Source organism: Carassius gibelio, chromosome B21 (genome assembly GCF_023724105.1).
Source record: "Carassius gibelio isolate Cgi1373 ecotype wild population from Czech Republic chromosome B21, carGib1.2-hapl.c, whole genome shotgun sequence".
Taxonomy (NCBI): Eukaryota; Metazoa; Chordata; class Actinopteri; order Cypriniformes; family Cyprinidae; genus Carassius; species Carassius gibelio.
Window position 1 is genome coordinate 13150003 of NC_068416.1, and position 24657 is coordinate 13174659.

The following is a 24657-nucleotide window of genomic DNA, read 5'->3' on the forward strand; positions in this document are numbered from 1 at the left end:
TTAGTTTAGGTGATCAGCCTACATTATTTTCATTAACATTTAAAGATAATTAATATCAGGATTCTTTCTCTGTGCATCACAATACATTACATCCTAAATATGAATGTTAGTGAATGAATAATCTTCTTTAGTCAAAGAGGGCGGGTCACAATCTAGCAACGACCGTCTCCTGGCGGTGTGTGAGGTTCGAATACAGTTATAGCACAGCTACCGTAAGACTCCGTTCACTTCACTGAAAGTTAGCCGTTAGCTACTAGCTGTTCATTTTAGTGAGCGATTATGGCGGAGGTGCGCAGCCTGCGGGTGTCCGTGAAGTCCGAGAGCGCGTCTGACCGGTCAGAGTCAGACTCGGAATCAGACTCGGACCGAGATGTCCGGGAAGCGGAACCCATGGAGGTGGAGGAGGGAGAGCTGGAGTCCATCCCCGTTCGCCGAAGTTTAAAGGAGCTGTTGCCGGTGAGTCCGTAGGCCTCTTTCAAACCACGACCTCGCGTGGTTCAGTAAGCCGGTGGTTGGTGAAGCCGATGCGGTGTTTAGTTTATAGCTAGTATTCATCGCAGCACTATACCTGCTTTTGAAAATATTATGGTAATGTGTTTATGGTGGGTTAGAATACATTTGCGTAATGTGTAGTGTCGGTTTGTTGTTTAGGGGGATCTTGGGAAATTGATGTAAATATTTGGCCCAAGTTTCTTGATACTGACAAGACTTTTCATTCGGCGCAGTGTTATTCCTATACTAATTGGTTAATAACTGAAATTATTCTGGTCTAGTATGACCGTATAAAGATGTATTGTGGGGAAAATACAGATCACCTTAAATTTCAGACTAACTAACGTTAGTAAAAAGGCTCTTTTGTATTTGCTGCTCACATGATTAAAACTGTTTCCACAGGACACCAGCAGACGTTATGAAAACAAGGCTGGCACCTTTATCACTGGAATAGATGTCACGTCTAAGGTAAGTGTCAGTTGGTAGTTTGAATATCTCAGTCTGTCTACTAATGTACCTGTTGTTCACAACATTTGTACATGTTCAGGAGGCCATTGAGAAAAAGGAGAAGCGTGCAAGAAGATTTCATCTTCGCGCCGAAGAAAATCTGGCTCAGAGGAATGTTGTTCTAGACCGGGATGTGTTAAAGAAAGGTATGCTATGCATTCTTCACCGCTGTAGCTCAAAATTTGATTTCAAGTCAATGAAATAAAAATTAGCCTTGTCGGTTTTTCTAAATGCATATTATAGATCACATTGTGAACTATTCATCGATGTTTTCATTTATAAAAAGTGCTTTGAATGTAATTGTAATGTTTAATCAAAATGCATTGACTGGGCTTTTCTAGTGAATACATCAGACTTGTCTTTGGTGACATTTGCAGTACTTCTCCGATCATTTATTCCCCTTAAACCTGTACTTGCAATCTCACATTCATCTGCCTGCACTTTTGAGGAAACCCCTTACATCTTAAAATCCGGTCAACAACCATGTCCAGCCTATATTTTCTTGTGGTTTCAATAATCCATTATACTCTGCTGTACAATCACAACACAGAAGAAAAATGTTTTTGCATTGTCCGAAATAGTAGTTTAACCAATGATGTTTCTCTTGAAATCTTGTGACCTCTTTCTCATTTATGAGCATGAGGATTGGAAAGATGGTACATTGAGTAAATGATGACCCAGTGTTAATTTTTTGTGAATTATGCCTTAAGCATCTCTTCCCACTCTCTCTTTAGCAATCCCCAAGGCACGTTTGGAAGCCCTACACATGAGTGGACTTGATGACATGAGCACTCAGGATGTTTTCGGCTACTTTAAAGAGTATCCGCCTGCCCACATTGAGTGGATAGATGACACTTCCTGTAAGTACAGCCTCCCTGATATTACCACCCTTTCATAATTGTACATTGAATGCATACAAATCTAAATCGGAAACGGGAAAAGTTTTGTTTAAAGCTGGATTGTGGTGCTCCTCCTAGTCAAATCACACTGTTTCCAGGCAACGTGGTTTGGCTAGACGACATCACTTCAACCAGAGCTCTCATTAACTTGAGTCGGATGCCAGACAAAAAAGAGGTCACAAACACAGACAGCTCGAAACCATCTGAACTGTCAGACCAGCCGCAGAAAGGTTTGTCTTCTCGTTATACGAGTCTTTTTATTTTACTGTGTAACCTTAAAATAGACACTCTGTTCCACCAAATTTTGCCAAACAAAACGGTCACACTGTTACTGATCAGCTCGGCGAAACCGTGGCTCTGATGATGATGAGGAGGAGGAGGAGGAAGGCGAGGTAGATGATGATGATGATGATGATGAAGATGAAGTGGCGAAAGCAGATAAGAGCGGGAGCAGTGATGGCAGTGAGGATAAACCTAGTGACATTGAGGAAGAGACCGAAAAGAAACCAGAGGAAACCACAGAGGTAAACTGGTAACATTAATGGTTATTCTTATATTTAGTGTATTTTATTTATGATTTATTTGAATGCACCTTATATGTCATCCTTTGATTCTAGACAAGCCTGCTTTCCCAAGCAGAGCGAGAGTCTCTTCTCCGGAATGATCTGCGACCCACAGTCAAGCCCTTCAAAGACAACAAGCTGTTCTTGCGCTTTGCCACTCAGGGTGAGAAACATACTTCAGCATGTCGCCTACAAGCAGAAGCAGTTGTGTCAGGAGCTCTTCATTACAATAGCCGCTTTTCCACTGTCAGGCCAGTGTGAGCCAGGGCTTAAAGCGGGAGGGGCGGGGCTAATAGCTTCAAAAGGGAGTCAGTCCCATAGACTCCCCATGGTAAAATGGCCAACTTTACAGCAGAAAAAAAACATGTTTACAGCCTGGTTCAAAAAATTATTTTGGTCTATATTGCTAATTTTGCCCTTCATGACAACTGTGAGGGGGGTGAATTTTTTTAAAACTTTAAATTATATTAAGACTTAAAGTTCTGCATAATTGCGACGGCCCGCTCTGCACACTTTGCGCTTCAAAACCGCTATTGAGGAGTCTATGGGTGATGTCACTGACACTACGTCCATATTTTTTTACAGTCTATGGTTTCCACTGTCGAGTCTGAAGCTCCGCTGCGCATCACTAAAACCCGCCCTTTTCATGCCTCTCAGGAACAACATCATGCAACCACATCATTTCACTAACAAAGAGAAGTTATCAGAAAAACGAATAAGAAATAAGTCACTGGAAATTACGCTATCACAAAACGAACATGATCAAAGCGTCCGTTTGTTTGCATGCTTTGTTAAATATTTAAATCAAAAAAGCATCTATGTTTTACAATACTAAGTGATACACTGATCATAATGAATTAATGAATTAATTTATCATACAAGGCAGAAATATACTTGAAAAATGAGTCACACAGAAATAAAGCGTTATGAACATAGTCTGCTATTCAGTCAAGTCTGTTTCTGTTTATTTGAAGTCACAAAAGCCTGTATATACACATCACATTTAGAAATAATGATAATTTCTATATATTTTTTATAAAAGCTCCCGAACAAAAACTAAATGAGACTTATGACAGATAAAATATGATCCTAAACAAATACACGATTGTAGTCGAGAATAAGAATCTGATGTTTAATTTCTCCAGCGGTCGTATTTACCATGTTTACTATGGTAATGTTAATGCCTAGCGTGCATGCAAAGTCTTTTGCATCGGTTATAAATATTTCTGCCTTGTATGCTGATTATAATCCATATCAGATCAAGTTATTTCAAACACTCGCTGCTGACTTAGTGAATTTTAAGGCTCAACTTATTTTAGTAAGTCTTTAATGCTGGTGTTATAGCTGCTTTCTGAAATGATCCGCGGTGCTGATGCTCTCCAGACGCTGAGAAACTCCGCCTTTGTTCATAACCGCTCCTCTAGCCCCAGCTGGCCAGCTTTGGGCAAAGGTTTTCGTCGGGCCAAAAAACCCGGGCCATTGGCCCTGAGGAAGCCCCGATGAGGCATGATCATGCCCCGTAATTGAGAGTGGAAACGCGACTGCCCCTGGCATGCACTAGCACGCCTGCTTTTTGCCCAACAGTGGAAATGTGGCTAATGATGCAGTGAAACTGATTTAACAGTCTTGGCTGTTACTTTTTATTAGATGACAAAAAGGAGTTGGGTGCAGCCAGGAGAAGTCGATACTACATGAAATATGGGAATCCAAACTATGGTGGCATGAAAGGCATTTTAAGTAACTCTTGGTAAGAAAAATGTTCAGAATTCATTAGGTACAAAGTGCCATGGTTATTATAATTTTTTATACTTTATTTAACCATGATAGTAAATATAACAAAAGTGACAGTAAAGATATTAATTTATTTATTTCAAATAAATGCATTCTTTCATTAGGTTGTTAAACTGCAACACCGGGCACGTCACTTGCCCACCGCAGACCGACCCCCAACATCATTTAGATTTTTTTATAGTTATAAAAATAATTTAGTTCAGTAAAAGAACAGACACCACAATTAAAAACTGCTCAAAAACAGCTGCTCAATGCAGCATGCCAAACGACAGTCGCATTACATATTAGATTTAATTTCTCCAGTGAGTTGAGCTGACTGACAAGAAGAGAGAGAGAGGTAAGACAGACAAGACAATTACGGATTATTTAGTTTCCAGACGAAATGTAAAAGCGCATGTTTGGCAATATTTTTGATTTTGAAAAGCCTGTTGACTTGCCGTTTAAGGTACTTTAAGCTGTCTCTTTTTTTTTTTTTTTTTTTGACATCAGTGTATGCCCTGCCTCCAAGCTTTCTTATTCGTTTTGCTAATAAACGTTCTGCGATTCTTATTTTTTTGGTTATATATATTTATACTTGTATTTTTATTTGTTTTGTTAATAAAAGTACTATGTTTTTTAAATAGGCTAAAGTGAGCTTGACGTTGTATTTTGTTGTTGCATTCAAGCAATTGACGCCAAAATGCTGCTAATTTAAAAGTGGAAGTAAAATGTGCACGGTGCTGTTAAGCTATTTAAAAGTGAAGCAAATTGAGGGAAATAGGGAAAATTCAAATGAACTAAAAACTAACAATTTCTTTACACTGAATTGCCACTATTTGAAAGTGAAAGCAAAATGTGCATGCATTTAAAAGTGAAGAAAAGAGGGAACGCCCCCGCAGTGATACCTGTATTACGGGTGTTGTCACATGTTGATTAACCAATAGGAACATTTCTTTTCCAGTTTTTTCCAGTATTATTGGTTTTAGTAAATTTTTGATAAAATTTATACATTGGTATAATTTTTCCTTCACTGAATAAAAAAATGATGGTTATCTTAAAATTCTGAATTGAAATCTCATATTTCTGAGATCTCAGAGTTAACATCACACAATTCTGAGAGAAAAGAGTAAGAATTGCAAGGTGGAAACTCACAATTAGGAGTAAGTCAGAATTGTGAAGTATGAAGTCGCAATTGCCCTTTTTTTTTCTCAGTGGCAGAAACAGTTTCCATAGCTTTGTGATCATTAGAAATCATTAAATCTGAGCAATCCCTAACTTTTGAGGGGTAATATATACCGTATTTTCCGGACTATAAGTCACACTTTTTTTCATAGTTTGGCTGGTCCTGCGACTTATAGTCAGGTGCGACTTATTTATCAAAATTAATTTGACATGAACCAAGAGAAATGAACTACGTCATGATGAGGAAAAAAACATATAAGTCGCACTGGACTATAAGTCGCATTTATTTAGAACCAAGAGAAAACCTTACCGTCTACAGCCGCGAGAGGGAGCTCTATGCTGCTCAGTGCTCTTGTAGTCTACACTGAAAACATTACAGTGCTCTCTCGCGGCTGTAGACGGTAATGTTTTCTCTTGGTTCTAAATAAGTGCGACTTGTATGTTTTTTTCCTCGTCATGACGGATTTTTGGACTGATGAGACTTATACTCAGGTGCGACTTATAGTCCGAAAAATACGGTAATTTTTTTTTCCTTAATATTTTGGAGGGTTACTGTATATTAATCTGGAATTGTACTATATTTCTATAGGAAACGGAGATATCACACTCGCAGAATCCAGCGTGACGTTCTGAAGACCAAAAAGACTCTGATTGGAGACAGTATGGGACACACCCCACCTTACACTCATCGACACTCTGGTAAAACTCTCTTACATAACAAACTGACATCTTTGTCTTGAGTGTTTTTTTTTGGTCTGTCTAAGCTCTTCCACTTTCTCAGCTGACCTGGTGAATCTGCCAGAAGAGCCTATAGAAGAAGAGGAAGAGGAGGAAGAGGATGGAGAGGAAGACATGGATGCTGATGATAGAGTGGTGGAGTACAGAGATCGGGCAGACAGGGAACGGGGACCACGGCTAGGGGAAGGAGGGGTGCGTAGTCGTTTAGGAGGACGGTCGCCTGCCTCTTCAGATTCAGATGAGATGGACTACGATCTGGAACTAAAAATGATCTCAACGCCCTCTCCCAAAAAGAGTATGAAGATGACTATGTATGCCGATGAGGTAGAAACCAACCTTCGCAGTCTTCGGTGAGTCTACAGTCAAGGTTTAGGATCTCTTAACCCTCATGCTGAAAAGATTTAATGATGATCCCGTTTCTTAATGGTAATTGTGCATTTTGTCTCATTCACTGCCTCAGAAACTCCATTCGGACTGAAACGAGTAGCAGTGTTAAGAGTCGCATTGGTGGAGGAGGAGGAGGAGGAGGAGGAGGTGGAGGCTCATCCAAGTCTTCATCAGACAAAGTGACAGATGTGAGGCAGTTACTGGAGGAGAAGAGGCAGGGACTCCCTCAGCAGAGATCACGTCCCCCAGTGACTACAAGCAGCACGACAGGTTAGTAACTGACAGAACCTAGAAGTATTGATGTAACGTTTAGCATTTTATGCATTGAAATTAGATTTTCTTAATATAATATATTAAAAAAATATATTTTTTTAATACTTGCTCCAGATCAAGGTTTCCTGGAAGATTATTAAAAAGTCAAGATTGAGGTCATTAAAAATGATTAAATATCATATATGGTATAAGAACTGTCTTAAATTTAATTTTAAGAAATCTTAAACTTTGGAATTGAGATATGGCCTTATGTGATGATATAAAAAGGCTGTGATTGAATGAAATAAATGTGAGATCTGCATGCTCGCACTGTTGCACATTAAGAGCAGTTCACAATCAATTAATCATGTGCATTTATGCCAATAGATTGCTTATGGTATACTGTTTAAACATATGTTTACAGTGTTTATATTGTAGATGGTTATAAGAGTGCATATTTTATTTCCATCTCTTGGAATGAGCTGCTGGAAGTAGTCAAGCATAGATATTTTAAAATAAGAGTCCCAATGTATTTCGGTCATGATTCGAATGTGTTCTCCAGGGTGTTTAATTATAATAAATCATTTGTTATAGTTTATTCTTCTTTTTGTTTTGTATGGACACATTTATTTATTTATAAAAAAAAAAAAAGTCTTAAGAATCTTGAAACACAAAAAACATATGTTTGACCATTTTCATGCTGAGCAAATGTGGGCAATAAAAGGAGACAATTTCCCTCCACAGATGTGAGACAGAGATTAGGCAAGAGACCACACTCTCCAGAGAGACGTCGCTCTGTCTCTCCCGTCATCTCTAGAAACACTGCGTCTCGGAGAGAGCCTTTGACGGACGTGCGCAGCCGACTCGGAGTGGCAAAACTCGAGAGCCGTGGTCTCCACTCAGAGTCCTCCAAAGACAAGAAAACGGGTATAATTGGAGTCAACGTTCTTTTTTTTTTTTTCTCTTGATAATTGTTTTTCTAATACTAATAGTAATTGTTGTTTTCAGGAGGCTTGTGGAGCCGCCTCGGCCCGTCTCATAGAGACGATGACAAGGCTGCTTCCCGAGCATCTTCCTCAAGAGGAATAAGGCGACGAGATGATGAGGAATCTGACGGAGTTGATGAGGATGAAGAGGATGACACTCAGCTGCAGAAGGTGTGGGGAGCAATGATCAAGCAGAAGGAGCAGCAGACCAGCAAGATGAAGAAAAGCCGGCTGGACAACTTGCCCTCGCTGCAGATCGAGATCAGTCGGGACAGCAGCAACGGCTCAGACAGTGACTCCTGACTGACCCCTCCTGCGGGAAGTGTGGGATCCAGAGGAGTGATGAACGCTGTGGAAGAGAGATGAGAACATCTCTAGTAGACTGGGCCAAGAGACCCTGACATGTATACTTTAACATTCCCACACTCCCAGCTCTTGCCTGTCCAGACTTTGCAGATGTTTTCTTTTGTCTTCTCTACCGGAACCAACTTTGAGAGCGCTATTTGGAACAAGAGAGAGCCGAATGGATTTTTTTTTGTTTGTTTTGTCATTTCAAAGACCATGCAGTGGATGAGACCCTCATGTTTTGTTTTTCTTCAAAAGAAAATTATTGGCTTGTATTTAACACATATTGTGGGCCCATTTTTAAAATACAGCAATGCACCAGGTTGTCAAAAACAGTCCTGTGATTTGATCTACTGACTGGAAGCAATGTGATCGGATGTCTGTTAGCAATACATTTTTTTTTAAATATAATTTCAGTGTGGTTGGTTTTTGTTTCTGTTGCATTATTAAGACTGTCATGTCACTGTGGATTTGATATGGAGAACATAATGGTCTTTTGAATTTTTTTGTTTCTCTGGTGCAATAATTATATATTTACTGGACCTGAAAGGATCATTGTGCTTCATTGTACACAATACTGTGAGAGGGGGCACATAATGTAGCCAATTTAAAGATAATTTCTCCCCCAAAGAATGTTCTACATCCCTTAAATATGTTGTCAGTGAAACGTACAAGAAAACGAAATATGTTGAATAAAAATCTTTTTTTTTTTTTTTTACATAATATTGGGTCTAGAAATGTATACTGAACAGCATGGCAGTGTTCATAAACTGCATACAAAATATATATTTTAATGCATATATGTAACTAGTTATGGTCCTGAAATGAAAAATGTAGGCTCGCAACAAGGACTTTTATTATGAAAACTACTGGCGCAACAAAACCGGAAGCGTTCGCGGTCTGTACTCTCATATCCAGAATAATAGTCGGAGAATCGAACCTTTTTACAGTTTGGATTGAATAGAAATATTAACTCCTTATTTACCGGTACTGACCTGAATATCGCTTCGTTTAGAAATCGTCTAACGTTTCAATGAAACCGCACATCTATGAGCAGGAGGTGAGCGAACAGTCGCTAAGTAACGTTATGTAAGTTAACTCAAGACATAAACTTGAGCTCGGGCTGTAGTTTAGAGATGCTGACATCATTGCACCTACAGGGGGTTCCGTAGCGTCAATCTGTAGATGTTGACACATCTGGAGCTGTAATTAGATGAGGGAAGATGCAACAGGTGCCGTACGGATCTGTGGCTCGAGACAAGGCTCTGATCCGTGTGCCGTTCAGGCGGTTAGCGGTGATCACCGTGTGTTTGCCTCTGCTCGGCCTCGTCGCCTGTATCGTGCTGGCTATGCTCTACCACTACATTGAGGCGACCGAGACACACTGCAAGGTGAGAGCTAGACTCACATCCCAGTACTGTTGTCTGGCAGTCATTGGTGTTTGGTGATGAGTTTTCGGCTCAAGGTCTGTATTTAAAGTCAAAGCAGATGTGTTGAGCTGGGTTTCTGCAGACCACTCAAGTTCTGCCACTCACTGAATCAATCATTTCGTTTTTAACCAGAGAGGTATTGTCATGTTAGAATAGAAAAAGGTTATGTCCAAACTGTTGCTATAAAATTACAAGCACACAAATCTCTTGAATAGCACTGTATGCTTAAACTCATGGAAATTACTAAATTAATTTTAATTTTATTTGCTTTTATTTAATTTTATTTTTACATGCACGTTTTGCCTTTTATAGTTTCTAAAGGCTACTGTAATAAATGATAATCAGTTAGCACTGCATTATTCATACACTTGATTTATTGTCCGTTTGTTCTGCCTATGGTCACTGAAGTCACTCAAAATGTCAGTGCTCTCCACGTATATCTCTCCACGTATGTCTATGTCTTTTATGTCCTGTTATTTCAATGCCCAGTTTTCCCCAGTGTTGACTATGCAAATGAACGCCAAATAGACGCCTCATGACTCTTGAAAGTAGTCAAACCTGTTCTTTTGAAGAGGGTTTCCTTATACCTTTGGCTATTTAGTTTATTTATCAGTGGTGTTCTGAAACGAATAAGTCCTCAAAGTTGTGTATTTAATATTTGTAAAAAATAAAATAAGAATAATAAAATCAAATGTAAATTATTGTCCCAGTCACATTTTCTTTTTAAAATAAACATTACTTACACTATCAGAAAAAAAAATCTATTTTTAATTTTTACATTTACAATTGTATATATATTCTATTTAATTAGCCAAGTATGAAGCTCATAAAGTCAGTGTTTTTAAGCATTTTAACTTTACTTTAAAATAATAACTCAAGACAGTAACAATTTAACCAACATGACAATTAGCGTGTAATTGACAGGTTATTATTATTATTATTATTATTATTCATTTTATTTGCTTCTGGACCATAACCAATCATTTGTATTCTATAATATTAATCATATATTTTCCTAATGACTATATTGATTGATCTGTATACATGCACGTTTTTGCCTTTTTTTAAATCATAGAATAAAGCAGAAAATATATTTTACAGTTTCTAAATCCTACTGTAATAAATGATATCAATTAGCACTGCATTATTCATATACTTTATTCATATTCATATACTAATTTTTTTATTACATGGAGATGACCTGGAAAAACACAAAAACCATATACTGTCCCAATCGTGTGTTGACTTTGTGTTAATATTTATAGTAGTCATTATGTCACATCGTTTTTTATGATTACATACAGTAAATCCAAACTAGTTTTTTTTATGTTTTCTGAAGAAAAGCTTCAGCTTTTCACTTGGCCTGTGCAAAACCTGGAGTGCCATTGTAACGAAGATCTTTTATGAATGGGGTTCACAGGTTCCTAACTACCTCCCGTCCATCAGCGCAGCCATCAGTCTGACACCGGAGCGCTACATCTGGAGGTTCAGCATCGGCCTGCATTCTGCTCCACGCTTCCTGGTAGCAGCAGCATATCTGAGCTTTTACCGCAGACGCTTTTCCAGGAGGCTGAAGGAGCAGCTTTTGAGTGTTCTCACATTCCTCTTCGCTTTAAGTGAAAATGTAGGGCTGCTTCTGCTCACCTACGTCTCCTCCGATGAGACCTACAGTAAGTGCCTCTCTGGACCGAAGCCCTGAGTCTCGTTTGAATGCGCAAGCAAATGCAGGGATCTGTATAGTACAAGCATTTCGTACATGGCTTTTAATGCTGTGTATGTACATGTGGTCCACAGGTGTCCATAAGAGCGGCTTCATCTTGTTTATTGGCAGCTCCCTGTTCCACATGATGTGCACCTGCAAGCTGTGGTCCTTGATTGCAAAGTATTCCCTGAGTGCAGAGGTAATGACTTCTCTGTATTCTGGGCGTGCGCAACTGACCGACAGAGGGCAGTATAAGCCAGTCTCTCGTGTAATGTATAGCCCTACTTTGGTTTTAAATTTTAATATATAAAAATAGTGAATTATGGTGTAAGCCCAGGTGGAAACAGGAAAATGTAATGCAGATTAGGTGTTTATTTATTTACATTTTTATTGATTAAAAAAAAAAATTATCTAATAATTTATTTGGACTGCTCAGTTGTTGATTGCATTATAAAAAAATTCTTTTTTTTTATTATGCATCCATATATACATACCTCACTTTACTGGCAGTAACATATACCTGGATTTCCTTCATACTATAACGAACATAATTTTTTAAAAAGACCAAATGTTTGTGATTTCAGCGAACAATCCATACACGCAAGTCCTTTTCTGATTGGATGAAACGATCGTGTATGACCATTTTTAGATTCATCTGACACAGTAATTATTCAGATATGTTCTTAACACGCCGGCGATCTTGACACCACGAGCACAGCTCTAATAAAAGGTGTTGCTTGTGCTGCTGGGTGAGAATCATGGGAGTCGACGTGTCAGAGACCGCAGTGTAGCTTTATATTTCTATTGCTGTGAAAGTGCAGCTGGGTCGAGTGCTTCGGGGGAAGTGCTTGCTGTGCCTTTTACAGAACCTCGTCCCACCTGCTTGCCCCACATCTTGTTGCAGAAGAGAACTGGTGACATTATGTGTCTTTCTTCTCTCTTTCTCTATACTGCATCTACCCAAACCCTGTTTGACATCAGGAGATGATGTCATACCGCCAGAAGCTCCGCCTCTTCCTCTTCAACGGTTGCTTCTGTCTGTTGGCTGCTTACTTCTACAAGCGGCACAACACTGACTGTGAAGCAGGAAGTGAGTGCAACATCTTCGTTCTGTTATTCACCCCACCCATGTTCCACTTTGACACTTGTTCCATTTTGGAGATTTTACATGCTTAACATGAACTCGCAAATTCACTTCAGTATAGGGACCAAAGCATCGATTGGTGAGCCAATGATGTAATGCTAAATTCCATCTAGATCATGGATGGCCTGAAGGCGAATACAACTATTTATTTAATTTAAATAATAATATGTTTTGCCATTTAAATGACATTTCTGTTGTCTCTCTATGGCAGTTTACACATCATTTGCTGTGTGTGAGTATCTGGTGGTGCTGTCCAACATGGCCTTCCACATGACGGCCTACTGGGACTTTGGAGGTAAGGAGGTGATGGTTGCAACACCTCCAGATGGAAAGCTCTTTTGACACAGGAAGTGAATGCTTGCATCATCTCCTTGAAACTTGAGACACAAGGGCTCTGAGGGCGGCACTCGTGCTGATTCAGGGTCGACACTGATGGAGCAATGACTGTTCACAAATTTTGTTTTTAACTCAAACTGTTTAAAAGATCATTAGAAGATGACATTGTTTATTCAGGTGTAATTGGAACAGCTGATTCATTACTTCAAATGCATTTATTTTAGTTGGTTAATGTGCCCCTATTATGGGTTATGAAAGGTTCATATTTTGGTTTTGGGAGTCCCCAACAACAGGCACATTTCATTGTCTTATATAAATTTTAATAAATATTTTGACCTTACTTGCTTAAGGACTCCCAAGTGATTCGCTCAACAATTCATATTCCAAACCCCTCCTTTGCATGACGCTAGTCAGCGGTGATTGGTCCGATTGGTCTAATTTTACCATTTCTGTATGTCTGATAAAGCAGTGTTTGTTTGCAGCGCTGCTTTGTTTACAGCGTTACCTGGGAAACTGCTATTTTTACCGCTCCAAAAGTGGCATCTAGTTGCAAAAAAATGAATTTGCATTTTCATTCAGACTGATAAACTGAAAAGTCGAGAAGTGGGCGGGCAGTATCCCTATGTTTCATGTTGACATCAACATGAAACAGCTGGGGATTCTTTCAGTGATACAAAGTCGACTCTTTCTTTTGAGAGACAATCACTTTATGCACAGTGCACTTTCAGATGTAAAACTGCGGGATGTCTTCATTCACTTAGAGCTGTGTTACACACTGCATAAAAGGTCATTTTCAAAAATCCATATTAGGGGCACATTAAATCAAAATGTGAAGTGCCATGTCTGTCTCTTTCTAATTGGTTTGTCAGGGTCATGCTTTAGGTTTACACGAAGTGACGTGAAGTTTAAAATATTTGCGTATTAGTTGTTACATATTTGCAAGTGTAAAAGTAATTGAACTCTAGTGCTGATGGACTTTGATGTTGTGCGAGTTGGTTTGCAGCTGCTGTTTCATACACACTGACTGCTCACGCTACTGAAAGACATTTGGTTCAGTCACACCAGACATTTCTCTCTTCCTTTCTAAACGCTACAATGTAAATCATGTGAAAAGTCATTTAAACGACCTTTTGCACAGCGTTGCTTGTGTACCTTTAGTGGCTAGAGCATTAGTTCGTACATATTTCTGTGGTCTAATGTCGAGCGGTTATTGATCGTGGACAACACGGGCCCTTAGGATGCATTTTAAAATATGATGTTGCCATTGGTTGAATGAGAAAACTGGTACAGTGCAATATGATGTTGTGAACATGATTTATTATAATAATGCTTTTTATGATGTACCAAAATACTGTTTTTAAATTGGTGTCAAATAAATATTTGGATAAAAAGTAAGTGAATCATTTCTGAAATTAGCACATGTATATTTACTGGATATATCGGTATCCCATATATTAATGGCTGATGTTAATGATTTTGTACTGATAGGTATTGGAATAATTATTTATTTTAAGGTGTCCTTGTATACGTGTAATAGCCTAATACAGTTAAGTATTACTATAGGGATAGGGTTTGATTTGGGTAAGTTGTTTAACTATGTATAATTTACTGTTAATACTAAAGTAAGTTAATGTAACATATAACAAGTACACTGCAAATTAAAGTGTTGCCTTAGTATGTTATTCTATACTTGAAGTTTGTTATGCTTAAATTCAGTTGTAGCATTTCAGATGATTTAGACAAATAAAAATAATTCAATTCATTTTGATCAGCCTACATTATTTCATTTCTTTTCTTATTTTAAAGTAATCTTATAACAGAGGTTTCAGATTGGAGTTCCTTTTGTGTAGAAGGAAATTAAGTGTAATATAAAGTCTACACAAATAACCTTTGTTTTTTCTTCTTTTATTTCCACGTCTTAATTTCAAAATATACTGTATATCAGAAAAAGATGGTGATTATATAGTAGAATTGCTGTTGGTGAGGCTCAAGTCAAACATTACAGAGGAACGGGCAAACAGGAGCTCATTTCATAGTCAAATAAGAGTGGTCAGGCAACAGAGAGTGGGGCGGTTTCTGGACATGCAGGGAAAAGCACAGATAATGAGTGACAACAGAAATAGACTAGTAAGATTTCAAGCCAAATGTCATTCGGATGCCAAATTGGGAGTGTTGTTTATTTAGCTACTCACTGATAAAGGAAGCTTGCATGCAGAAGAGCACTAAAGGAAATCCCTTCTCCAGCATTCCCGATGGTCTAACTCTGACCTTTTCAAGTTTGTTTAAACAGAATGTAGCAGACAGATAGTTAAATGGATAGTTCATCCAAAATTAAAAATCTGTAGTTAAAGGGATCGTTCATCCAAAATTAAAATTATGTTATCTCACCGCTATATTGTTCCAAACCTGATAGCATTGTTTTTGGAGCCCATTGACATTAATTGTAATGGACAAAATGGTTATTCCAAATATCTTTTGTGTTCTGCAGGATAAAAGTCACACAGGTTTGCAACAACATGAGAGTGAGTAATCATGACGTTTTTGGTAACACACTTCTCCCTTTACAATCTTTCTTGGTCAGATTTGGCAGTAATATGGATTATGGACGTTTTAGTATACAAACCCGATTCCAAAAAAGTTGGGACTCTGTACAAATTGTGAATAAAAACAATGCAATGATGTTGAAGTTTCAAATTTCAATATTTTATTCAGAATACAACAAAGATGACATCAAATGTTTTAACTGGGAAAATATATCAACTTATTTTCCTCTTAATATGATACTACATTTCAAGGCATCAACACATCTCAAAAAAGTTGGGACAAGGCCATGTTTACCACTGTGTGGCATCCCCTCTTCTTTTCATTACAGTCTGCAAACGCCAAATGTTTTCTATGGGTGAAAGATCTGGACTCCAGGCTGGCCATTACAGTACCCGGATCCTTCTTCTACGCAGCCATGATGTTGTAATTGATGCAGTATACGGTCTGGCATTGTCATGTTGGAAAATGCAAGGTCTTTCCTGAAAGAGCTGATTGATGGTGGTCATCCAGTATGGTTTTCCGGCCTTGACCCTTACGCACAGAGATTGTTCCTGATTCTCTGGATGATATGCTCTGTAGATGATGATAACTTCAAACTCTTTGCAATTTTTTCAATGAGAAACTCCTTTCTGATATTGCTCCACTATTTTTCGCCCCAGCATTGGGGGAATTGGTGATCCTCTGCCCATCTTGACTTCTGAGAGACACTGCCACTCTGAGAGGCTCTTTTTATACCCAGTCATGTTGCCAATTGACCTAATAAGTTGCAAATTGGTCCTCCAGCTGTTCCTTACATGTACATTTATCTTTTCCGGCCTCTTATTGCTACCTGTCCCAACTTTTTTGGAATGTATAGCTCTCATGAAATCCAAAATGAGCCAATATTTGGCATGACATTTCAGAATGTCTCACTTTCATCATTGAATATGTTATCTATATTCTATTGTGAATAAAATATAAGTTTATGAGATTTATAAATTATTCCATTCCTTTTTAACTCACAATTTGTACAGTGTTCCTAAGTTCTAGTGAACTTTGACTTGTCTGAACAACTCTGCTGTAATCACTACCTACAGCAAAAGCTCCAGGCATTTGTGTGTGTGTGTGTGTGTGTGTGTGTGTGTGAGAGAGAGAGAGGAGAGAGAGAGAGAGACCAGATATCAGGTTCACGCTGTTTTGACTCAATATGTTCAGTATCTTGTCATTATCACAGTCAGATAGGGAAATGCTCTGGCACACTGTATTTAAATACACCATATCTGCTTCCTCTTTTAATCTGTAAATCAATATGACTGAATGGTTTGAAATAAAAAAGAATTTACTGAAATTATATATCTAGTATTACAATGGCCTTATTATTTGATGTTTCAAGACCATACCATACCATTCAAATGTTTTTCTTAAAAGAAATGACTACAATTGAGAATGGTAGTAGGATGTTAAAATAAGCAGTTTGAATTTTATTAGCATACATTTTTTTGTATCAAAAAATGCAAAACAAAAAATGTAATTACACATGTTTTATACAAAATTGGGAAATTATTGTTAAGTGAGGCAAAAAATGCATACAAGACAAACCTTAAAATGAAAAATAAAATAAATAAAATGAATGACTTGCGAAGCTGAGGCAAGATATGGAGAGTCTGAAATTTGGGAGTCCATTGGAGTGTGAATGATGAGGAATAAAAAAAATGTCTATGGTACAAGACCATTCATAAGTGAGCATCCTGTTAGTAGTGAGACTGACTGACTGTAGCATCCACACAACTCTCAGCTGAATTATTCAATGCTTGAAAAGTATTGCTTTCACATGACTTTGGGATTTCTCATACATTTATGTCCAAAAGCACACATACAGACTGAGCAACACAGGTTATGACTGAAAAATCACCATATGATTCATGCACAATGAAGTGTTTCTCTGTTTGCTGTGAATGTATTGTCCTTAATGAGCCACAACATGATCTTGACTTTCAGCTTACATTTGATCTAATGCTAATAGGCTAAACATTACAGAACAAACAAAAAACGATAGTTAAAATACCAATGATGAAAATATACTTTTGCCCTTGGCTTTGAAATTTGACATACAACAATCTGTCTGCTTACATTTATAAAAACTATATATGGAAAGGCACTGTGAAGTTATACATTCATCAAAAAGAAAAAGGAACAATGGTGATCATTTATAGCTTGTTGATAAATCCCTGAGCTCTGAAATCTACAAGCCGAACTCGATCTTTGGCCAATTGAAAGCTTCCTTCCTCTTCGTTAATGGCTCGTTTAGGATTGTGCTAATTAAATCGACACAAGCTGCTCCCAAATCAGTCATCAAGTGAAGAAAGTGCCTTGTTTTCTAAAAAGGTTCTGAAGCGCTGAGGAAGAAAAGAATGAAGAGTTGAAGGCGCAGTGCATGCTGGGACATTTGTTTCCTTAAGGGACTGCCAGACAGTTTCCCCACTACGAGGAAGTAAAGCCTACAAGTTGCCAGGCAACAACACCCTCATCACTCATATAAGAGCATGTATGTCTAAAGGGCCAGTTCACACAGAACGCGTTTTTGCGTTTCACTGCGCTGCTTGTGGATAAAGTATGACAGTGCTGTTCTGGAAGTAAAAAACTTTGAACAATAACTTAAAAACCTTTAAAGACAAACCTTCTGTGAGCTATGAGGTTGTTAATCGTTTTGTTTAAACCATCAGACCGTATCATTTATTTTTTTGCAAAAAACATGTTCAAAAACAGAATTCCTGGTAAAAAACTACATTACCCATGATTCTGCACAAAATATCCACCAATCAGAGAATTACGACATGCAAAAGAGGGACCACCCACTACCAATTATTTAAATATTTGTACATCTATGCATATTACGCATTAAACATAAAATATTTTATTTCTACATACACATACAATCAAATATATTTTACTTTCTCTTGTTTTTAGTTTGATTGTCATATACAATGCTTCATGGGATTGTAGTTCTTTCCCTCATTAAAACCGTCTATTTTCAAATGTATTTATTTTTTGTTTCAAAGCAAAATTTGTAATTCCATGATTTACCTCACAGCTGGTTGCTTTAGTTCATGGCTTAAAGCTCTGGCTCCGAAAAAAGTAAGCACAGTTGTGCTACATTTTTTCTGTTGGTATAAATTTTCGCGCACAAGCTCTGCGTTTGAAAGATGCTGTGTCAAAGTACACACAGCTTTTCAGAGTCTCAAAACCCTGCTTTGTTTCCTTTACATTCAGCTGTGTCTTGAACGTAAGAATGCATTCTGTGTGAACGACTACGATATTTATAGATAGTTGCTTATTACACAAAAGGCCTGTCCTCAATGTAACTCCAATCACAGAACAAATGCCGTGTGCATAAAAAAGCTTTATTATATTAGCACTATAAAATTCTCAGATTTTTTTTTTTTAAATAAAGACAAAAAGAAAAAGAACTTAATTAACCAATAGTATTAATAAGTCTCCAAACACTAAAAAGGAACTAGATCCCCTTTCATTTGAGATGTCTTTAAGGGTTACTTTATTTTTTTACTTTTATGTATTTATAAGATACCAGATGATCTGTTTAGTGGTTTTATGAAACTCCAAACACACTCTCTCCCCTTTAAAATTCTATGAAAAAAAAAAAAAACATAAAAAAAAAAGAAAATCTCAGTACAGTGTAAAAACCTCAGATTTGACTTAATCTTGTATTTCTTTAATTTCACAGATTAAGGTCGTGTTTCTTGGTCACTAAAGATCTGTTATTACAACCACTCCCACCATTTCTACACGTAATTCAGTTAAAATACCTCAATGCTCTCTGTATTTTCAGAGGAGTATACAGGGCTTCTTTGCAGCCACAGGTTGAGGACTGAGGAAGGCACGCACTGCATCTGCAAACACGTCCTTGATGCCGTCCTGGCTGAGTGCTGAGCACTCCAGGTACTTGACGGCGTGGATCTGGCGAGCCAGAGCCTGGCCCTGCTGGTGTGTGATGGGTGCCTGGTTCTGCTCCTTCAGCTTCTTCAGCACATCAGCGTCGTTGCGAAGATCGCTCTTGGTCCCCACCAGAAGGATGGGCACGCTGGGACAGTGGTGCGTCACCTCTGGGTGCCACTTGTGCTTGACGTTCTCATAGGACGGGGGGCTGGAGATGGAGAAGCAGATGATGAAGACGTTGGTCTGAGGGTAGGACAGTGTGCGAAGGCGGTCGTACTCCTCCTGGCCTGCCGTGTCCCACAGATTGAGGCTGATGGTGCGGCCGTCCACGGTGACTTGGGAGCTGTAGTTGTCGAACACGGTGGGAATGTACTCTTTGGGGAATGCGCCGGTCGTGTATGAGATGAGCAGGCAGGTTTTTCCCACTGCTCCATCTCCCACCACCACACACTTGATGCTCTGCATGATAGAAAGATGATCACTCGACTTCAGCAGTCTGCAGAGAAAGAGACACCGCTCTATGTTAACATGACAGTGCTTAGGTGAATAAAAGAATATGTAAATACACAATGCACCATTCATTATCGTCTTCAGTGAAACTCTTACCTTAATATTACTATAAAATAATATATAATCCAATAGAAATGTCTTGTTTGACAAATGTCAGTATTAATGTAGTATCTTTGATATTTGATTTGCAATTTACATTTTTAGTATAAATTTAGTGTATCTTGTGTGCTTTTGCCATATTTATTAATTTATTTATTTACACATACTGTATATGTTTGTTTATTCAAATTAAATTCATAACTGAATTTATACACACATTAGTCTTGGTGTTAACAGTAGGGCTGTCAAATGATTAATCGTGATTAATAGTGATTGCATCCAAAATCAAAAGTTTACATTATATATGTGTGTGTACTGTTTATATTTATTATGTATTTATTAGTGCTGTCAAATGATCAATAGCAATTAATCGCATCCGAAATAAGTGTTTGTTTACATAATATATGTATGTGTACTGTATTTATTATGTATATATAAACACACACACACAGTATATATTTTGAAAATATTTACATGCATTTACATTTATTAATTAATATTATATATAAATATAATTAATATATAAACATAACATATCTTTCCTAAATATATGCATGCATGTGTTTGTATTTATATAAACAATAAATATACACAGTACACACTCATATATTATGTTTTGTTTTGGATGAGATGAATCGATTAATTGTTTGAAAGCACTATATATATATATATATATATATATATATATATATATATATACACACACATATTTATATAGGCATGTATTTTATTTGTAATTTATTTAGGCAAAACACTACACTATACATTATAATACTGAACTATAAAAAAAAATATCTTGAAAAAACTGTTTAATTAAAAAAATATATTTGTAATTTAATATCAGTGTCATAATTTAATATCACTGCACACAGTGCACATATATATTTCAAAAGGTCAGGTTGTACAGTATGAATGGATCATAGAAATAAAGATTTACAAACATGCAAAGAAAGGGACAAAAGGAAAGTGGTTTGTGTTCATGCAAATGTGTAGCATGTTGAGGTATTTTTTGGGCTATTATAAACAATGTTTTGAATATACAGTCAGCCTCCACTAGCCTTCCCTCTACTTCCCTTTGCAGTTTTATTGATAAGCTGTGTATATAATATAATAACACAAATTAATTCCCACTTGTAAATTAGGGGATTATTCACCTCCTCAGAAATGCACAAAAACAAGAGCCTTTGTCCTTCATCTTTCTTTCCACTTTCCATCTGGGACATATTCAATGGAAATATGACCAATCTGTTTCATGAAAATGACTCAAATTGCTCTCTGTAGGAAGCATGACACGCAGATTGAGATGTTCTAAAACATGTACACTGGAAAATGTCAGAAGACGTGTGGTTATGTTAATGCTGAAGACATTTAATGTCAGGGGAAGTCTGGATACACATATCTAGATAATTCAACATTTGTGAAAGCCTGTGCAAAGTCAACATGGGTAATTGCTGTTTTGGTGGAAAAGGAGCTGGAAAGTAGATTTACTGACCAGTTTTATCCGTTACATCAGAGGCCAGTATGAAGCACTGTCAGCAAAGCACTTTCTAAAGTATTTCAACAGCTGTTTGGGACTTTTTCATGTTATTGTCTGTTAATAATTAACATTTTTGTTACATGATAGGCTGTTTCCCCAAAAGTTTGATCATGATATCCAATCCATCTTGCTTGTAGCAAATGCAAGGTCGATTCTCGCACAGCAACTGAGAGCGGTGGAGTTACAACCCAACAGCTCAGTTCTCTCTTTCTTTCTCACTTATTCCAAGGGTCTGGCAGATGTTTGACCCCAGGAGAAAGGAGTGAGACGGACTCTACCCAATCTCCAGAGACGCTCAGAGAGAGAAATACTCCGAGCCCTGCCCTCCTCTGCAAGGCGTTAGCGTTATAGTGTGGTTAGTAAACCAAGAGCTGAAAGAAACAGCACTGACAGCTCAGTCTGGGTGGAGTCTGTCCTGACACTTACAACACCGCTTTGTCATATCACAATAGCGATGGTTAGCAGCAGAACTGCTCAGTGTTATATAAAACTGAAAAAAAAAAACAATAGAGATCTAGTGACAAATTATTATTATACATTTTTTTTAACAGCTTTACTGTGTGAAATTCTTGGGGTAGGGTTCAAGTCATGCTGTAGATGTTCAGGATATGGCAACTTAATATAATATTTTAAGAATCAACCATCGGAAAACCTTTAATGTCTATAGGCTAGTGGTTATGGCCCTGTTTAATGTTTTTTAAGTTTATCACACGTTATCAGTGATCATGCGTAAGCCAACAGAGGAACAGGCCGTCCTAAAGGCTACTTTAGCAGCAAAAGGAGAACTTACACTAGATTGCAAAGTATGCAGAAAGCAATCAAAACTAGAAGTGGTCAGCTACTTTTATCCATTCTTACTGAATCTAGAATTTTATCATAGAACATAAACTAAGGCATTACTGTCAAAGGGATGGTAATTGCACACGATATCCTCTGTATTTTCTCCACATAAGCAGGTGAAAATAAGAAGAAAAAAAACGGATCATGGGAACTGTCACAATTTATGACACAGCAAGTCACCATTTTCCAATGACTCACTGCAGAAAAGTGTGCCTCAGCGAGCCCCTTGTGTCATTCAAGATATTCAGCTGTTGTGCAACAGTATTTTCACATTAGGAAGTTAACAATAACGGCTCTGAGTGTGAAAGGTCCTCTCACAAATGGGCTATTATTTTGGCTAACTAGCATGACCGTGGTAGGTTAGTAAAAAATGCTAAAGCAAATAAGATTTCTCTAATGGAAGCTGCTATTTGGGTCGGAAACAGATAAATATCCCAACTTCTGCATGGCTCTTTTGGATTTTAAAATGAGGATGTTTCTTAGTTCCTCATTCCTTCTGGAAAACCCAACTGACTTTTTATCTTTCTCTCCAAATTTGCATAATTTCCCATTCATTTTCTCCAAAGGGCCATATTATGTTTCAACCAAATTTCCACAGAAAGGTCTTCACACCAGGAGGATAGGTTTGTATATTGTACATTAAAATACATCTTTGTTTATATACATATAATTTGTCACAGTAATTCGTCTTTTGTACTATGCTTTTTCTCGTCAGTAGCCTACTTAAATTCAAAGTGGTCAAAATGGTCATGAACTCGTAGCTGGAGGTTGAAACTAGCCTATAGTTTGGCGTCATTATGAATTGAGTTCAAAGTTGAAGTCAGCAAATTGACTTTTATTCGCATAGAACGGTACTTGTCAATACATACTCTTAATTACAGTGCTTTAGTGCTCGGTGTATTTCTATGGGAGTGGCCCCTATTCCTGCTCTCTGATTTAAAAACTCAAGCACAGCTTATTCATCAAGACGCGTTCCAAACCAAGAACATTACAGCCAGCAAATTTAGCAAAACCTCACACGTTCCAAATTCTAAATCTCCCTCTGCGCTTTTTCTCTTCAGCAAACCAAGCCATGAATGAATAAACGCATAAATATGTTGTCTAAAAAACTGTAAACTGTATATCACCGGACTAAATACGATTTAGTAACAAACATATCTTACCAAACATATCAGATGCTCTCGAGGACCGAAATCCCGCTGTTGTGGAAGTAATTGTTGAAGTCTGTAGGACGTGAGTGCGTTCACCCCTCAGAGAGGAAGTTAATGGCTTAACGGCATATTTGAGGAAGTTTACCGAAGTAAATGTGGCTATGACAGTGTTTAAGAGGGCGTAACAGTCTGTCTGCACTGCAAGCGAGTGCGCTGTCAGCTCTGTTCAGCTTCGTTCTTGGGTTTGTCGCGTCGTCTTGTTAGTTTACACTGTACAACATATGCATCACAGGGAAATCCCGTATCATCACAACCGCACACTCGAGATGAAACTACCTGAACTAAGGAGGAGTCGTGAGAACATCGTGGGCTTATCATTTTCCACCACAATTACTGTTATAAATGGGAAACTTTAAATGAATAATTTACCCCAAACTGGGCCCATATCGTTACAAATTTACAAAAAATCTGTTTGGTACAGAACAAAAAAAAAAATAGCAGTTTTAAATAATGTCCAGGCTGCTCTCTTCTATCCCTTACAAAAAAATAACCAAGTTTTTATTGTACTAAAAGTGTAGTAACTGTGGTTATTAATAACTATTTGTTTAACCACACTATACAGTTAGTATAGTAAACCCATGGTTAATTTGTGATTACCATGGTTTAAGTATGGTTTGTGGTTTTTATTTGTGGCACAACCATGGTTGATTTTCATAAAGGATACTATGAAAGTGGATGGGAATGTGGCTGTGATGCACATGAAGTAATAAATAAATAAAAACACACACACATTGACTTTTGAGTTGTGTAGGCTATGTAACTTTGATATGGTAGTGATTGTATGGAAAATGGTTCAAGTGCACTGCTATACAATTCCCCTTTTTTTTGCTATAAGAAAAAGGCTAATAATGACACATTTTTATTTGAATGAAACTATCCTTTGATCATTTATAGCCTATGAAATCTCATGTAAAAAGGCTTTCAGTTTTTTTCAGTTTTTTGTATCCCACCCAGAGTTAGAACAGACAGCTTGATAGATAGATAGATAGATAGATAGATAGATAGATAGATAGATAGATAGATAGATAGATAGATAGATAGATAGATAGATAGATAGATAGATAGATAGATAGATAGATAGATAGATAGATAGATAGATAGATAGATAGAGAGAGAGAGATGAGTACTGGGCTAAATGTTTGTAGGCCTGTTAAAATGTGAACACATGAGAGGTTATGTTGAACAGACAGGAAGTTGGGAGGGGTTTCTTCAATTTTAATGCATGAACATCGTGCCACTAGATGGCCATG

General features: G+C 37.6%; 2 protein-coding genes and 1 pseudogene across 5 annotated transcripts; 2 read left to right on the plus strand and 1 right to left on the minus strand.

The window, feature by feature from the left end:
* The first annotated feature begins 169 nt into the window (after positions 1 to 169).
* Positions 170 to 8670, plus strand: ncbp3 (nuclear cap binding subunit 3). Its single transcript, XM_052587686.1, has 13 exons — positions 170 to 456; positions 895 to 960; positions 1040 to 1145; positions 1734 to 1859; positions 1997 to 2128; positions 2238 to 2422; positions 2516 to 2624; positions 4109 to 4208; positions 6003 to 6112; positions 6195 to 6501; positions 6612 to 6808; positions 7535 to 7717; positions 7799 to 8670. Exons 1-13 carry the CDS (start codon positions 280 to 282, stop codon positions 8077 to 8079), a joined length of 2079 nt encoding a protein of 692 aa, XP_052443646.1. The 5' UTR covers positions 170 to 279; the 3' UTR covers positions 8080 to 8670.
* Positions 8671 to 8798: 128 nt separating this feature from the next.
* LOC127985660 (post-GPI attachment to proteins factor 2) lies at positions 8799 to 14501 on the plus strand. 4 transcript variants are annotated; one of them, XM_052587710.1, is made up of 6 exons: positions 8799 to 9210; positions 9282 to 9512; positions 10972 to 11221; positions 11346 to 11452; positions 12235 to 12343; positions 12609 to 14501. In XM_052587710.1, the coding sequence occupies exons 2-6, from the start codon at positions 9345 to 9347 to the stop codon at positions 12737 to 12739; spliced, it is 765 nt and encodes a 254-aa protein (XP_052443670.1). In that variant the 5' UTR covers positions 8799 to 9210; positions 9282 to 9344; the 3' UTR covers positions 12740 to 14501. The 4 variants fall into 4 exon arrangements, with proteins under 4 accessions (XP_052443670.1, XP_052443671.1, XP_052443672.1 ...); XM_052587711.1 differs by having other exon boundaries at positions 8799 to 9181; XM_052587712.1 differs by having other exon boundaries at positions 8799 to 9512; positions 12235 to 12476; positions 12609 to 12719.
* A 2208-nt stretch (positions 14502 to 16709) lies between these two features.
* Positions 16710 to 23551, minus strand: LOC127985663 (rho-related GTP-binding protein RhoG-like; annotated as a pseudogene).
* Positions 23552 to 24657: the final 1106 nt, after the last annotated feature.